The sequence below is a fragment of the Watersipora subatra genome, chromosome 6 (assembly GCF_963576615.1).
Source record: "Watersipora subatra chromosome 6, tzWatSuba1.1, whole genome shotgun sequence".
NCBI classification, from domain to species: domain Eukaryota; kingdom Metazoa; phylum Bryozoa; class Gymnolaemata; order Cheilostomatida; family Watersiporidae; genus Watersipora; species Watersipora subatra.
The window spans coordinates 45,586,615-45,602,382 of record NC_088713.1 but is presented as its reverse complement, the minus strand read 5'-3'; the positions used below and the strand labels follow the sequence as shown (position 1 = coordinate 45,602,382).

At 36.0% G+C, this 15,768-nt stretch overlaps 1 protein-coding gene across 1 annotated transcript in view; it reads left to right on the top strand.

Moving 5' to 3' along the window:
* The window catches only part of LOC137398500 (multiple epidermal growth factor-like domains protein 8), an 81,877-nt gene that overhangs the window by 44,919 nt on the left and 21,190 nt on the right, over positions 1-15,768 (top strand). The window contains exons 23-29 of the mRNA XM_068084616.1: positions 2,413-2,566; positions 4,664-4,877; positions 6,471-6,688; positions 7,048-7,291; positions 10,420-10,588; positions 12,617-12,806; positions 13,878-14,042. Coding sequence (XP_067940717.1) covers positions 2,413-2,566; positions 4,664-4,877; positions 6,471-6,688; positions 7,048-7,291; positions 10,420-10,588; positions 12,617-12,806; positions 13,878-14,042 — 1,354 coding nt within the window. The remainder of the gene's footprint in view (positions 1-2,412; positions 2,567-4,663; positions 4,878-6,470; positions 6,689-7,047; positions 7,292-10,419; positions 10,589-12,616; positions 12,807-13,877; positions 14,043-15,768) is intronic.

Here is a 15,768-nt window from a genome sequence, read left to right as displayed (position 1 = left end):
ACCATCTCCTTTTTCTGATTGTCGTTAGAGTTGTATTCTCTTTTTCCTTTATGTAGTCACGCCCCTAGAGGAGGCTGGCCCCTGCCACCTCATTTACATATTTGATTGTATTTAAGGCCGAGCTTCGGCTCAGTTAGTTCGTTCAATACATGCTTTGCATTTGGACCCACACTCTTCTGTTACCTTGCGCACTAACAGAATCACACTGAGCACTTATTTACTCCAAGCCTCAGTCTACGGACTGTGCTTTGGGAGTAGAGTTATAGACACACTGTCGACCTCAGGTCGACCTTGTCGAACGAGCATAATATCACTCAGGGAGCAATTCCCCGTGTAAGGTAGTTGAAGTAGACCGGTGGTGTAAGTCGACCTAGTCGCCTCCGCGTGTTGGTCAACGGGCAATACTTACACGGCCCCTGTGGAGAGTGAATGCAGACCAGTAGAGTAAGCCGACCCAGGTCGCCTCTACGTGTTGGTCGCAGGATCCAACACAATATGCATGGGTCTTTATGGTTGCATGAAATAGTCATTAAATTGGAAGAAATTACATTAGTGATATCGCCAGTCCTTTTTGTTTATTATCTGATTATGTAATTCATCATGAACATAGTTCTTCGCCATGCTTGCAAATATGAATTGACACAAATCTTCACAACTATTGAAATTGGATCCGATGCAGTCAACAAACAGCCAGTCAAGATGCTAGCAGTTGTGATCAACGGTGTCAACCTTCAACACGTTGAAAGTCCATCGCAACAGTTGCGTTGGCCGCCCATTGCAAAATGACGTCATAGCAGCCCACCGTTGCAGTCCATCGCACAGCTAAATTTGAGCGAAAGTGTGCACAGGCTTTTACCTGTTCCGTTACCACATAATGCACATCATTAGATGCAGAAATTTTTACTTGTTCTATGAAACTAAAGTATAACCTTTTCAGTATCATTTTATTGCAAGGGTGATGGAATTAGTGTCATAATGGTAATCCAGACACTTTACAATCCCCCAATTGCCCTTTGCATGACCTTCAATCATTACGAGAACTGTTAAAATTATAGTATCACAAAATTAATTAGTTGAGAATATAATAAGCGAATAACTAAGCTATCTTTTGTCAAGGTCTGTTGTATATGCATTTTCGTTGAAAAGGCTAATTACCAATTACTGCTTAATGGAAACTTACTTTATATTAATTGTTACAGAATTCTGCATCTAATGGTAAATGGTTTGCATCAGTTTTTAGCAAAACTAAGGTAGTAGATCATCACTACTAGCAAATAATTTCTGATTGCGCTATATATATTCACATTCGCTAAGCAATCAATATTTCGCTAAGCAATGGCATAGATTGAAATGTGCTCTTTTTACCTCTGTTATAAAAGCAGTCCTTTTCAATTTCACACATTGAAAGTTACCCTTGTCATGTCAGACATTGGACAATTACACTCACAAGTTTGGTTTGCATTAAAGATGGCATTGAGATGTCCCTAAACACCTTCAAAAGTTATATTTGCAATTGGGCATGCATTTTAAGTGGCATATGACACATTGGAAAGCTTCACCTACAAATGAAGTCGATGTTGGGTGTGGCATTCAGTAGTCTCAAACACCTGGCATGCATTGCAGGTGGCTTTTGACATGTGCCACTGCAGGAAAATATCCGTGCAGTTATATCATGCAGCTTATGGGATGTTTTGTATGTTACACTTGGTAAATTTTTACTTACAATATTTGGCTTGTAATAAAAGTGGCACTTGGCATGTGACATTTTGCGAAGTTGCAAATGTGGCGTGCGAGGCTGGAACGTATGTTTCCTCGCATGTGTTTTTGTCTAAGATCAGCGGTTATTACATGCATGGTTTTTCGTTATTCACAAAATGAGACGTTTGAAATGAACAAATTCGAGATGAATCAAATATAAAATCTAGCAATTTACTTTTTGGCAATTGACATGTGCATCTGACACTTTTGAGATCACATTTAACATCTTAAAGTATTTGGCACGCTTGGGAAAACATGCAATGTGCCGCTTTCTTAAACAAAAAGACATCAAACTTGTGACCATAGCAAAAAGCGGCATCACTGCATTTGTCTACATGATGTGGTATAGATGTCTATGAGGTGGTATAGATGTCTATGAGGTGGTATAGATGTCTATGAGGTGGTATAGATGTCTATGAGGTAGTATAGATGTCTATGAGGTAGTATAGAGGTCTATGAGGTAGTATAGATGTCTATGAGGTAGAATAAATGTCTATGAGGTAGTATAGATGTCTATGAGGTAGTATAGATTTGTGGCTCAGTTTTTTGGAAACACACTGCTCTACAACATATCCACACCTCCTATTTTACAGTTTAGCACATTTTAAAGCTTGCTTGTTCTTATGCAGTGTCTGTTATTGCATATTAATTCAGGTGCAGGGGAGATAATGCCGACCAAAACCTGATAACCAATGAGGAGTCCTGTGACTTGAGCATAGTTACGGAGAGAGACTGCAATGCTCACAAAGATTGCGTTCAGTGTCTCACCAGCTGGCTCTATCATGAGACCGGTGAACAGGTCACACAGGTGCTTTGTCATTTATTAATCTTTCTCTTATAAGGTACCTAACTCTGTCACAATTCTTCTGACAAATTTCGTAGGTGCTCTGTCAGAAATGCATTGATTTTTCTCCTATAAGATGCTAAGCTGTCATTATTCTGGTGATGAGTTAGCACATGAGTTGGTGCTCTGTCAAATATGTGTCATTTTTCATTTGTAAGATGCTCACTCGCTTTGTCATGAGTTTGGTGAACAGATCAGGCAGGTGCTTTGTCATGTACAATAGGTGCTCCTACAAATAAATAATCCGTTCCGAAAATGTTTACGTTATAGATTATACGATATAAAAACTGTAAAATGCATGTAAATAGCCTGATCCGTTTCAAGGTCTTGTCAAACACCTTTTTGGCACTTCAAATAAAAAAAAAACCCTATTTAATTTAATCACTGTACAATATTTGTGTTATTGGTAGTTTGTATCGACCAGTTTTCTCTTTTTTGTCATTTTTACTTGGTTTATGTTCCATGATTACAGGAATTTTACATTAATTAAGGGGAGCTCACTCCTTCAATGTCAATTTTAATCGCTTTGTCTCACGTTTTTTGAAAGCAAGTTCCATGTTGGAAAGAAATTAAAAAGTTTTGTACATGTCTAAAATATAGTAACACAAAAATTTTTCATTTACCATCGTAAGTGCGGTGTCTGTTTGTCAATCCATTTTTCGTTAACGTTAGGGGTTAGGATAAAAGGTTGATTTTAATGAGGCTCCAATTTGTGACATTCAGATTGGTAGAACACTTCCAAAATGTAGTCTTGTAGGCATTGCTAAATACGTTTTATCCTGCATAACACCAGAAACAAACAGATTCTTTAAGTAAAAAGTGTGCACCATTTCATTAACAAAAACAAATGTTCAGGATTTAGCCGATGTAATCATTTAAATACATAATTTTGCAGCAGTTTGATTTACATATTTGACATCAGGACAAACTGAGGATTAATTTAATATATATTTTATGGGTATTGACTGAATTCACAATAAATAACAATGTTTTAGCTTAGAATCTTATTAAAAATATATCAATGGTGTGCAAAGGTGGTGGTGGTCTTGTTCCCATATGCACACCCCTGTATAAGGATAAAATTAATACTGAATACTAAAGTAAATGAAGTTAAAAAATATTTAGTGATTTATGTAATAGAAAATTTTTTCTTTGTTTTAATAAGGTTTACTAGCTGAATAATGACTTCATTAATATTGTTACTACTTTTGTATTATTGTAATATACTAATATAGCTCATCAGTTCTCTGGAGTTATTAATATGTGGATTCACAGAAGATTTCATGCATTAATAAAGCAAACTATATATTATGTATGTTATTGTTAGTTTATTATAATGGGAAGTGGTGTTATGATACTCTAGTTGTCTAATGGTTTATAGTCTAATAGTTTTACTTGTCTAACGTTGACACAGTTCTAATTCTATTGATATATTTTAATTCTTATATATTATATTTTGTATTGTTGAGCAATCAGAGCAACTTATCTAATTATATTTGATGCAGGATTTTATTAGCAATTTTCCTGCATTATTATTTGTAAGATGAAATATTGAATAATATTTTGAGTACGGATAGAATAAGCAGTAAACTTGTAAAGTAATTTAAGCCAATCGCAGCTAGTAGCGCAGTAAATATTAGAAGCGAATGCATGCAATTGACAATCTTCTTTCTGAAGCTGAAGCTAAAGCTAAGCTGAAGGCTAGCTGGCCTTTATATAGGTATCATAAACGGTAGGCTCCTCCGACTGCTCTGAGTAATATAACTGGGTCATTGTAGTCGTTCAGGGCTGGCCCTTGGTCCAGCCGACTTTCGTCACACCAGAAGTGGTGAATCTATGCTTTCAGCAATGAGTATGAGCAATGTTCTTTAACAATGTCAACCAGAGTGCTGAGGCATTGTCATGCTTGCAGTTGTTCAATATGATTAGACTGTTCAGCAAGTTACTGTTGTATTAGTCATTCCACTGCAAATTTATTGCTGAATAATCAAGAATATTCAAGGTCGTCTTGAGGTCATTTTATCTCTACAATATCTGACTGGCTGTCCGTGTTTGCTACAGAAATGTAAGTGGTGCTCCTATTGTGATACTGGGAAGTGCATTAGTAAGGAACAAATTTGCGAAGATGAAAACCCATGCAAACGAGCACAAAGTGAGAAACATTCCGCTGAGATGTGCGTGGAACAGAGCTGTCGAAGTGCGAGGTGTGACCAATGCGAGGTAGAGCTGCCAGAAGACCAAGGCTGCATATGGACTCGAAATTTCAAGCGATCAGGTAGGCTTCTTTCCTTTCTAACTCATAACTGGCGTAGGTAGTTGGTCTCACTTTTTGTACATAAATTTAACTTTTTCACTACCACGCTAAATTCGCTATTCTGACCTAATTAATTCCAACAGATTTTCAAAAAAATCGATATACTGCTAGTATTTATGAAATATCTCGAGAATCAATGCAGATATTGTTTTATTGTAAAATGCATCTTATTCAGAACAGCTCTCTTCGAGACAAGTATAAAATTGTTTAGTGAATCCCACTCTCGCAAACTTTTCGACGCTTCCTTTGCGTTGAATAACCGCGGTGAGTTTCTTATTGCCATGGCGATACCAATCTGGTTTGGCAGTTTTGAAAAATGATTAGAAATGGAATTGCTGAGCCAAAAAATGTTTGATTGGTTGCATGTGATTAGCAACACGGTTGTTGGTCCGTTGGAGAAAAAATTTGATTGGTCTAGCTAATGTGTAGGCTTCGTAATGAAAAGAAAAGTGAAACTCTATTGATAAGCCGATACATCGGCTCACGGTAGCAAAAGAGTTAACTATATCTGATCAATTCTGATTTTTTATTTAAAAATGAACTTACACACAACTTATGTAGATTTTATCAGAAAGTATCGGTATTTTTCTATCATATGTGATTGTTTTTGATGTTTGAAGTGATCTAATTACCAGGATGTTTCTAGATTAAAATGGATAAAACTTGATCGTGATTGAAAGTCGAGCAAAAGTACGATTATGACTTTTATAAGTGCAGAGAGACAATCAGAATAGAGAGACGTAACGCTGCGACTTGAACACAATAGCCAATATTAGCTATCACAACTATTGCTTTTCATTTCACGTATATTTTTCTTCTGGGTGTTTTAATTGTGATAAAGTTTTATTGATTTTAATATCGAAAAATTCTGTCAACCAGATCATCTCCAACATCAAAAACAATTGCAAATAATTGAAAAATACCCGTACGATAGACTCTCCGTACTATCGTGGTTGACAAGTCTGCTTTGTAGACTTGTCAACTGCGATAGTACGGAAAGAACAAGAAATCAAGAAGTAAATCAATGGATAGTTATTGCTTTATTACTCAAAGTAGCTTGTCAAACAATGATTAATTTATTTTTTATAAGTTAATTTATTTAACATTTGAATTTAAATTGAGTATTTTTAATACGCATTGAAACTTACTTGTACTTTTTAATAAGATCAGATATATTTATATATATTACATTTTGACCGATTGTTGTAATAGTATTAAAATAATATTATAATGCTACAATATTTTATATTATTGTGCTTGATCAAGGAATGGTTTTGTTGCAACCACAGCCATGAAGTGCTCAATTCACGGTATTCAGAACGTTGTTGCATGTAATTGTAACCGCAGTGTATGTGAAAAAAGTTGTAAAAACTTTTTTTCAGGCCTAGGTACCATCATATTACTTTCACTACACTTTGGAATAGTTGTGTTTATATTATTTTCACTACACTTTGGAATAGTTGTGTTTATGCAGTCACCGCTACAGATGCATTAGATTTTTATGTGTCAGGAATTGGCAGGTGAGGCAGGTGACTTACTGTTTGTTTTACACAGGCGAAGTTTCGAGGCAGGTCAACCCAGTTCCCTTTAATAATTGGAACTGTGTCACGAGCAGGTTAATCGCGCTGAGTCGTATCACTGTCTGGAGCGCCCCTCCTAGCGCCTGCCCTGTACCTTGTCAGATGCACACAACCTGCTCTGCTTGTCTCAGTTCAGATGGTGGAGGTGCCGGTGGATTTGCAGCTTGTTATTGGAGCAGCACACTTAATATGGTAGGGTGTCCCGTTTCCTATCCCAGAGTCATAGCTAATGCTGGTGTCAGCAATAAATGGGACAAACTCGCTGTTAATATAATGTTATATTTATCAAGCAAAATAGTTCATACGCTAGTCTCCTTTTCATTACAGTACATAACACCTGCCACTACATATCGTATTCATTACAGTGCATGACACCTGCCACTACCTATCGTATTCATCGCAGTGCATGACACCTGTCACTGTACCCTTCCTTTTCATCACAGTGCATGACACTTGCCGCTGTACTATTACAGTATATAACACCTGTCACTACCCATCCTACTAATTACAGTGCATGACACCTGCCACTGTATCCCTCTTTTTTGTTACAGTGTTTGACACCTGCCACTTTACCCCTTGTCTGCGAGACTGGCATCTGCGCTCCTCTCATCCAGTCCGGTGACAGCAGCCAGTGCCCATTGCCATGCTCGGCACACAATCAGTGCGCGCACTGCCTGGCCCAACCACACTGCGGCTGGTGCTCGGAAGGGGATGAGTCACTGGGCTCGGGTCGATGTATGGAAGGAAACCACACAGATCCTTATGGGGACACCTGTGGCTCCCTGTCGTTTATAGGTGAGCAGAACCTCACTACATTCAATGATTCTTTGAGGTAAACTTACACAAAGATTTTGTAGATTTCATCAAAAGGTATAATATATATAATATAATATACGTGTTCTATCATTTGCGATTGTTTTTGTTGTTTGAGCTTATGTGAGCTGATTGTCAGGATGTTTCAAGAGTAAATTTGATAGATTTTGATCAAGATTAAAACGCTCAGAAAAAATTACGTATGAAATGACATCACTAGTCGCTATAGTTGATATCGGCTATTGCGTACAAGTAGTGTTACGCGTCTCTATTCTGTCAGTCTCTTCGCAATTATAGACACAATACGCACTTGATTGATCTGAGCATTTCAACTGTGATCAAGTTTTATGAATTTTAATCTTGAAACGTTCTGGCAATCGGAACATCACACATTGAACATCACTTAAAACATCAAAAACAATCGCAAATAATAGAAAAATGCTGATACTTTCTGATAAAATCTACAAAGATTTTGTGTAAGGTCATCTTTAAGTATCTTGACTGCTGGCATCTTTAAATCCTTCATACTTTTAACTTCCCTTTTATATGCGTGAAACATATCTTATATATATATCTTATCATATCTTATCTTTATATGCCTGAAACATATCTTTGAACCCTGGCCATAGTCATCCTTGGATGTAAAAAGCACGACGTTTGGAAACGTTTATTACATTTTGAAAATTTAATATTTTAATTTGCTAATAATTCAATAATATGTGGTAAAACAAGTCAAACAACACACTGCAAATGTCACCAAAAAAGTTTTTAACAATTTGCATTGTTTTGGGCTAAATCCTTAAAAATTTATATACCCTTAACAAATTCTGAAAATATTCGCGGTATCGTCATCAAGCTCAAGTTGGTTGTTTTCCAACTCAAAATCATCAGCTAAATTATAGTTAGTATCAGATAATTCTTCATCACTATCATATATAGAATATTAACAAAAGGTTGTATCAGATTTTGTCGCGATTCTATTCCATTAAACTTGTTATAATAGCGAAGGAAGTTGGTAAAGATATTTAAAAATGGTAAAAAGAGAATAAAAGTAAAATTTCCGGCGTGAAGCCTTATGTAAGAATTAATTTGATTGGTTTCCATTGTTACTTGGAAACAGCATTTGTAAACAGAGCTATGTGAGCGTCAACATACCGGCCATCAAAGTTTTGGACACACACTACGCAACGCCGGACTACCCGCTGTTTGGTTCAAAGGGTTGATATATCAAAATGCAAGAGAACACAATTTTAATACAAGAGAACACAACAACAAGTAGTTACAACCCTAAACATTTTTTGTGGACCTTTTGGCTATTTATAATCTATTCACCGGTGAAGAGTTCGATGTTAAACCATAACTGTCACGAACAACTTTTATTGTATTTACTAGGTAAATCAGACACGCTTATTCCGAATTTGTACTCAAAATAAAGATTAGTCCACTAACCTTCAAAGTCATTTAGGCTTTTTTAAAGCGTTTCAATATCCGTTTCAAAAACAACACAATCGGCATTACAAGCTCCGCCCATAAATATGTGACGAAACCTAGCTTTTTCAGAAACGGAAGTTAGGAAAGTTTAGTCCGATTTAGAATAATAGAGATGGGTGTCTTAAAACCCATTATTATCTAAATCCAGCCTGTAAAATAATTTCAGTTTTTTATGAAAGGGATATAAACTATTTAAAATTGCTCACAGCTTGTTACATGACGTTTAAATGGGCTGGACACCGAGAAAAATGAGCTCAAAAATCGCGGTTTTATCACGAGCTAGCGTTGTTATCGCGCTTTTTAAATATGCAATGCTAAATAGCTTATCTACCTTTCAGAAAAGACTGATATTATTTTTAAAGCTGGATTTAGATATTAATAGATTTTAAAACACCCATCTCTAATATTCTAAATCGGTCTAAACATCTCTACGTAACTTCTGTTCCTAAAAAGCTAGGTTACGTCAAGTATTTATGGGCGGAGCTTCTTATGCCGATCGTGTTGTTTTCGAGACCGATATTAAAACGCTATAAAAAATCCTTTATTACTCTGAAAGTTAGTGGCCTAATCTTTATTTTGATTACAAAATCGGAATCAGCATGTCTGATTTACCTAGTAAATACGATAAAAGTTGTTCGTGGCAGTTATGGTTTAATGATAATTAATAACTACAAAAATAAATAGTCAGGCAACTCCAATTTTGTTTTCTCGTTAGCTCTGACTAACAATGAAATTTAGAGCGTGAAGTTTTGTCTTCCAATAGATTTGAACATTCCTAGATATTGTAAAGCTTCATTTGTTTATGAACTTGCTATTACTACAACCTAAAATTCACTATCCAGACTTGTCCCGCAATATTATTATTTTACCAACTTTTAAATCAAGTTCGTTCAACTTACCTAATATTTCTTGATTTTTGTTTGTTCATTTTTTTTTCTTTTTGTTCTGTAATAAAAAGCGTCATTTTGTTGTTGATTACCAATATCAATTAAAAGTTATGTTAAGCATATATTAAAATCTGACCAGTATCGTGGAGATAGCTGGAGTCTTGGTAGAACATAAGCGAGTGATTCTTTGTGCTGTTGGCTGTTAAGAAATTGTTTGGATAATACTCATTCAATCGTGTTTGTTTATGAATTGAACTGCGCCTTTATATGTTTAGTAAATAAATGAACAGAGTTTCATTTTGATGAACCTTTCATATCGGTATGTTCTAGCTGCCAGAGACTCCATCCGGATCGAAGTTAGTTTCAGATTTTTAGCCTGTACTCTGTGTCGAAGGTGTATTCTAATCAGTTAACTTACCCTATTGTCTTAGGTGCATGTGCGTGTGTGTGTGTGTATGCTTATATGTTTGTGAATGTGTGTGTATGTGTGTGTTTGCTTATGCGCTTGTTTGTGTGTGTGCGCGCGTGTGCATACGAGCGCGCGTATATGCATGTGCGCGCGTGTGAATGTAAGTTTTTTGCATACAAATGTGTGTATACGCATGCATGCTTGTGTGCATGAGTTTGTGTGCATACAGTTGTGTGCATGAGCTTATGCTAGCCAATAGACTTGTCTTTACTTCTACCATCTTCAATGTTTGAAAAATGCCAACTCTCAAGCTTTTAACATAGGAAATGAGACGACCAATGAGACGCTGATCGACTACACCTGGCACTTCTTCTCGTGTCCGCTAGAGAATGAGTGTAACACGAGTCACCACGACTGTCATGAGGAGAGGGAGTACTGCGTAGACCTTGAACTCGGCCATTATTGTATTTGTAAGGAGGGCTATAAGTCTATGTAAGTGTTTATGTTAAAAAATTAAGATCTTAGTTGTAAAGATTTGTCTACTTTTAAGACAATTGTAGACGTATGCTGCACAGAGACTCTCTCACGCATTGAAACATTTACCTGACAAAGAAATCATTTTCATCCGTTTGTGTGGTCATCTCAGCAATAAAACACATAATTATGTGGTGGTCAAACTAGTTTCCTGTTGTTTACACTAAAGCTGTTTTGCTGACCTCGCCAGTTTTATCGGTGTTGACCTCGTTATAAGTTTTAAAGTTGTTTAGAACTAAATACCGGCTATGGCCCAATAGTGATCTAGATCCGGATGCGGGTCTCTGTCTTTTTTGTGGATCTTTCAAGTTGGCTGTCGAACAATATTTTTGAAGTTTTTTATTTGGTTTAAAAAATATTGTTATAATTTTTTCTTTAAATTTTTGTAAATTCATTGTTTTCAGAAATGAATTTTGTGAAAAACAATCATAGAACACGACTCACAAATACTTCTCGTCATGAACTTTAAGAGTCGCTGTAAGTAGCAGGAAACTGCGTTTTGGTAGTATTGTGAAGTCAAACCCAGCTCATTTTTTTCTCACTGATATCAGACATATTTATTGCAACACATTCATTCACTGATTTTTAGTCAAACTATGTATTTAAACAAAGTTTTTTAAAATCGTATCCGATGCTTTGTTTTAAGATGTACACAAATAATACCGTTTGTATATGTGGTAAAAATTAAAAATGCTCATCTTCAGCTTGTTGCGGATCTTTAATTTGTCAGATTTGGCTGTAACGGATCATGACCAAAATCATTTGGCCATTTCTGCTATATACCGTATCATAAGGCGCAGTTTCAGTTTCGTTGTCTATTCCTGTACTTAACCAATATGTAAGACGTTTTGAAACATTGAAAATAAACACAAGCAAAAAGTGAGCTTAGCCAACATTATTAAATGAGATATTCGCTCGTCTTCTTGGAAACCATTAAAGTTTTCGTCATCTGTATCTGCATTAAACGGATGAGCTATTTTACTGTCCAGTGTTCTGGGTTCCTTCTTTTTATTGCCTGAGTCACACTTGTCAGCCAGTCGCGAATCAACATATATCACGAAAGCTCTAACACTAGAGGCTGGCTTCACCTTAGCCCATGAGTCCACAGCCCACCACATATGATGGCGTAATTTGCCCGCCGCTGCCTCAGTTTAAACTGACCCTCATAAGCTTGCCGCTTTTTGTTTCTTAAACAAGTAAATAACAGCTTTGCTGTGTACTTGCGGGAGTTTTCGTTGTTTTAGTGGTCCATTGACCGGTGACCGTAGTGCATTTGCCAAAGGCATACCACAAGCTTTAGAACTCACTCTATTTGCAGGGCACACCGTATTAAAGGATGCTTAGTTAATTTTGTTTTAAAAGTTTCAGATTTTCAAATGCGCTTCATGATGCGAAAAAATTGTTGTAATTATAGTTAGTTTCTATGAGTATAGTATGGCATAATTTAAAATAAATTTGTTTGTATTGAAATTACTTCCAATATAGTGATTAAAAAGTTATGTTTATTTCCACCGTCAACAAATCACCATTAACATAAGGTATAGATATTACTCAGGCAACCAATCACAGCTGTGATAAGAGCTGTGATTGGTTACTCAGGCAGCTAATCACAGCTGTGCTAAGACTTAGTGAATAAATTTTCAACCAATTGCAGCTCTAACAATCCACACTAAGAACCAATCATAATTAGGTAAGATTAGCTATAAAAAGGTTTTATCAAATACCTGATAGTTTTGTTACGAAGAATCTAGACACATTGAACTTAGAATATTTATTAGGGAGATATTCTGAGCTTACATTTGCCAACATGTCTTGTCTTATAGAGGAAGTTAGCAGAAACAAAGCCTACATGTTTACTATATGTTACAGAATAGTCCTTCTATGCGCAAGTCAAAATTGTACTTGTATAAAATAGTAGGCCATCCATAATATTCAACGTGGTCTTGCCCTTTTGCATTCGACATTTGATTTTCTTTGTCCTTTTAGCGACGGCGATTGCATCCCGCAATGTGATCCTGAATGTGTTCATGGTGAATGTATCAAGCCTCAGGTTTGTGATTGTGACTTTTCGTATGTCGGAGATGACTGCTCGACCCTGTGTCAATGTAATATGCACAGTGAGTGCGCTGGGCCCAATGCTACAGATACCTGCTTGAACTGCATTGACAATACAGTTGTAAGTGCTTCTGCTGGACCTTTTGATCTTGTCTCTGTCAATTCAGTCAACGCGTTGTTGTCGCTAATGAATGTCAATTGGCTGTAGTTGTTCATGCAAGCTAATGTCTATTGTTGGCTACATCATTTGGTTGTTTCTGTGCAGCTAGGATCTTTATCAAGCGATGGTCATGTGACTTCAGAGAGCCAATCAAAGTGTACGATGAGTTGTCACACGTGTAAAAACTGAAAAAGATTTTCTGTTAGCAATTTGTTTGTACACTGCTTTAACGTGAAGTTCATTTTCTTAAAAACAAATTATTCCATCATGTTTTTCGAAAATATTTTTTACTATTTCATGTGTGTTGAATTTTATGCAATTCCAATTTAGGTTTATTAGAAAAACAACTATAAAAGGAAAATTGTATTTGCTAAAAATATAACGTCTGACCAAGCTGAACACTAACTTTGTCTGCACAATTTTAATTTCAATTTTAATTCTTTTAATTTTGAAAAGGATTCTTTTTATTCTGTTCACTCTGCAGCATTTAGATGAATGCTCAGAGGTGAACATGGCACAAAACTTCAGTAGATTTTATTTGAAAGTATTGATATTTTTATACTATTTATATATGTATTGATATTTTTATATCATTTGAGAATGTTTTTTATGTTTGAGGTGATCCGAATCTCAGGATGTTTCAAGATTAAAATCGACAAAACAAGGTTGCGGTTAAAATGCTCAGAAGAAAAATGCGTGCAAAATGACATCACAAATTGCTATAGTTGATATCGGCTATTTTGTTCAAGTTGTTACGTGTCTCTATTCTGTCATTCTCTTTGCGACTATAGATGTCATAATGGCATTTTCAATTTACCTGAGCATTTCAACCACGATCAAATTTTGTACATTTTAATCATGAAATATCCTGGCAATCAGATCACCTCAAACATCAAAAACAATCGCAATTGATAAAAAATACTGATACTTTCTAATAAAAGCTGCTAAAATCTTGTGTAAGTTGATCTCTAAGAGGCAATATCTCTGAAGCTCTGATCAGTTCACATGTATGAGTCGAAATATGTTATGTAGGGCGAACAGTGTCAGTGGTGTGACATTTTGTATGTTGGCGATGCAAGCGCTGGAGGAGTATGCGAGTCATGTAAGATAGTCTGTAATCAACACGCCCAAGTTTGCATGGACAATTCGACCTTGCAGTATCTCATTCTTCAACCCAACCAGACTATTTCAGAGGCTGTAAGTTCATTTGTTCTAGAAATTTTTGATTCATTTTCGATCAGATAGCTTACAGTTTGGTGTTTAACCTTTTGAACCCTAACAGCCGGTATTCCGGCATGCCATAGGGTGTGACAGAAACCCTAGCAGCTGGAATACCGACATTCACGTGGCTCAGTTTACAAATGCTGTTTCTATGTAACAGCGTAAACCAATCAAATTGATTCTTGCGCAGGGCGTTAGACCAGAAATTTCACTTCCATTTTTAACCATATTTAACCCTTTCGCAGGCAAGTTTTTTTTGGGCTATTTGAGACCCCCTGGGCAGATTAATTTTTCACAAATTGATTTTAAAAAAATCATTGATACACTTTTATTTATGATATTGTATATGTGTATTATGTTTTTATTATACAGGTGAATACAAATAAACATTTATAAGTCAAATTTTTATATAAGTGTTTCTCTAGCTATAGTAATTTTGAAAGAATTTGCCCTTGCAGAGGTCTACACGACAATCTTGACATCATGTGCTTATTATTGTTTCTCTATAGCTTTGCCTATAGCCTTTAGAGGACGCCATGACAGTAAAAGAAAGTTGTTGCACTCTGGGAAAATATTCAGAAAGCATCAACAGAAGCATAAACAAGCTACAAACAAAATTCTCCATTTTATTCAAATACGTTTTTATTTCGGATTTTTCGTTCGTTTAGTAGTAAAAAAAATGATCGTTTTTTTTCAAAACGGCTAATTTTTTGGTTGCTAGCATAGACCAGTATATTTTAGTTTTTGTATTAGTAAAAAAATTCAATAAGCTAACCAGAAATCGATTTATAAAAAAACGTTCTCGTGGCGACATAATAGTTGCTCTGCCCATTAGCGTCAGTATGGGCAAAAGGGTTAACTATCTTCATCCACTTCCTTTGCAATAGTAACAATTCTTAATGGAATGATATCGCAAAGAAGTTGAAATGACTCGTTTTTTCCGTTTTGAAAAATGATTAGATATGGAATTGCTTAGCAAAAACATTTTCGATTAATTTCACCTGATTGGCAACAAGGTTGTTTCGTTGGAGACAAAATTTGATTGGTCTAGCTAATGGGTGGGCTTCGTAATGAAAAGAAAATTGAAACCCTATTGATAAACTGATACATTGGCTTATAGTCTGTACTTCAATTACCGCGGAAGCCGATACATCGGTTTACGGTAGCGAAAGAGTTAATTCTGCTAGTTAATGACACCGCGAGCTTCAAGCAGGATTATTTGAACCAGTGACAGGTAATGAATGTGACAGGTATTGACGGCTTGTCTATTATAGTGCAGTGGATTAGATCGTTGGTCTGCTGATCGCTGGTCTGCTGATCGCTGGTCTGCTAATCGCTGGTCTGCTGACCAGGAGGTTCCGAGATCAAATTATCTGCAATATGAATTTTGCAATCCTAGATTTTAATTGTTATAACTGGACTGAGGAAATTGAAGATTTATATAGATTTCACTTGTTGGTGCTGTTGGGTCATGCCCAGGTGAAACCATATGTTAACCCTTTGAACTCTGGCCGTTTTTGTCAGTGGGTGTCAGTAACCCTGCGTAATCTGTTGAACGATCTGAAGTTTTTAAACTTATTAAATATATCTAAACGTGTTCATAATACGATGATATTTGGTAAAACACTGGTAAAAAAAGTCGGGCAGCCCATAACAAATTTCATAAAACAGAAAAACAGCACTTAACCATTATTCGAGCTAA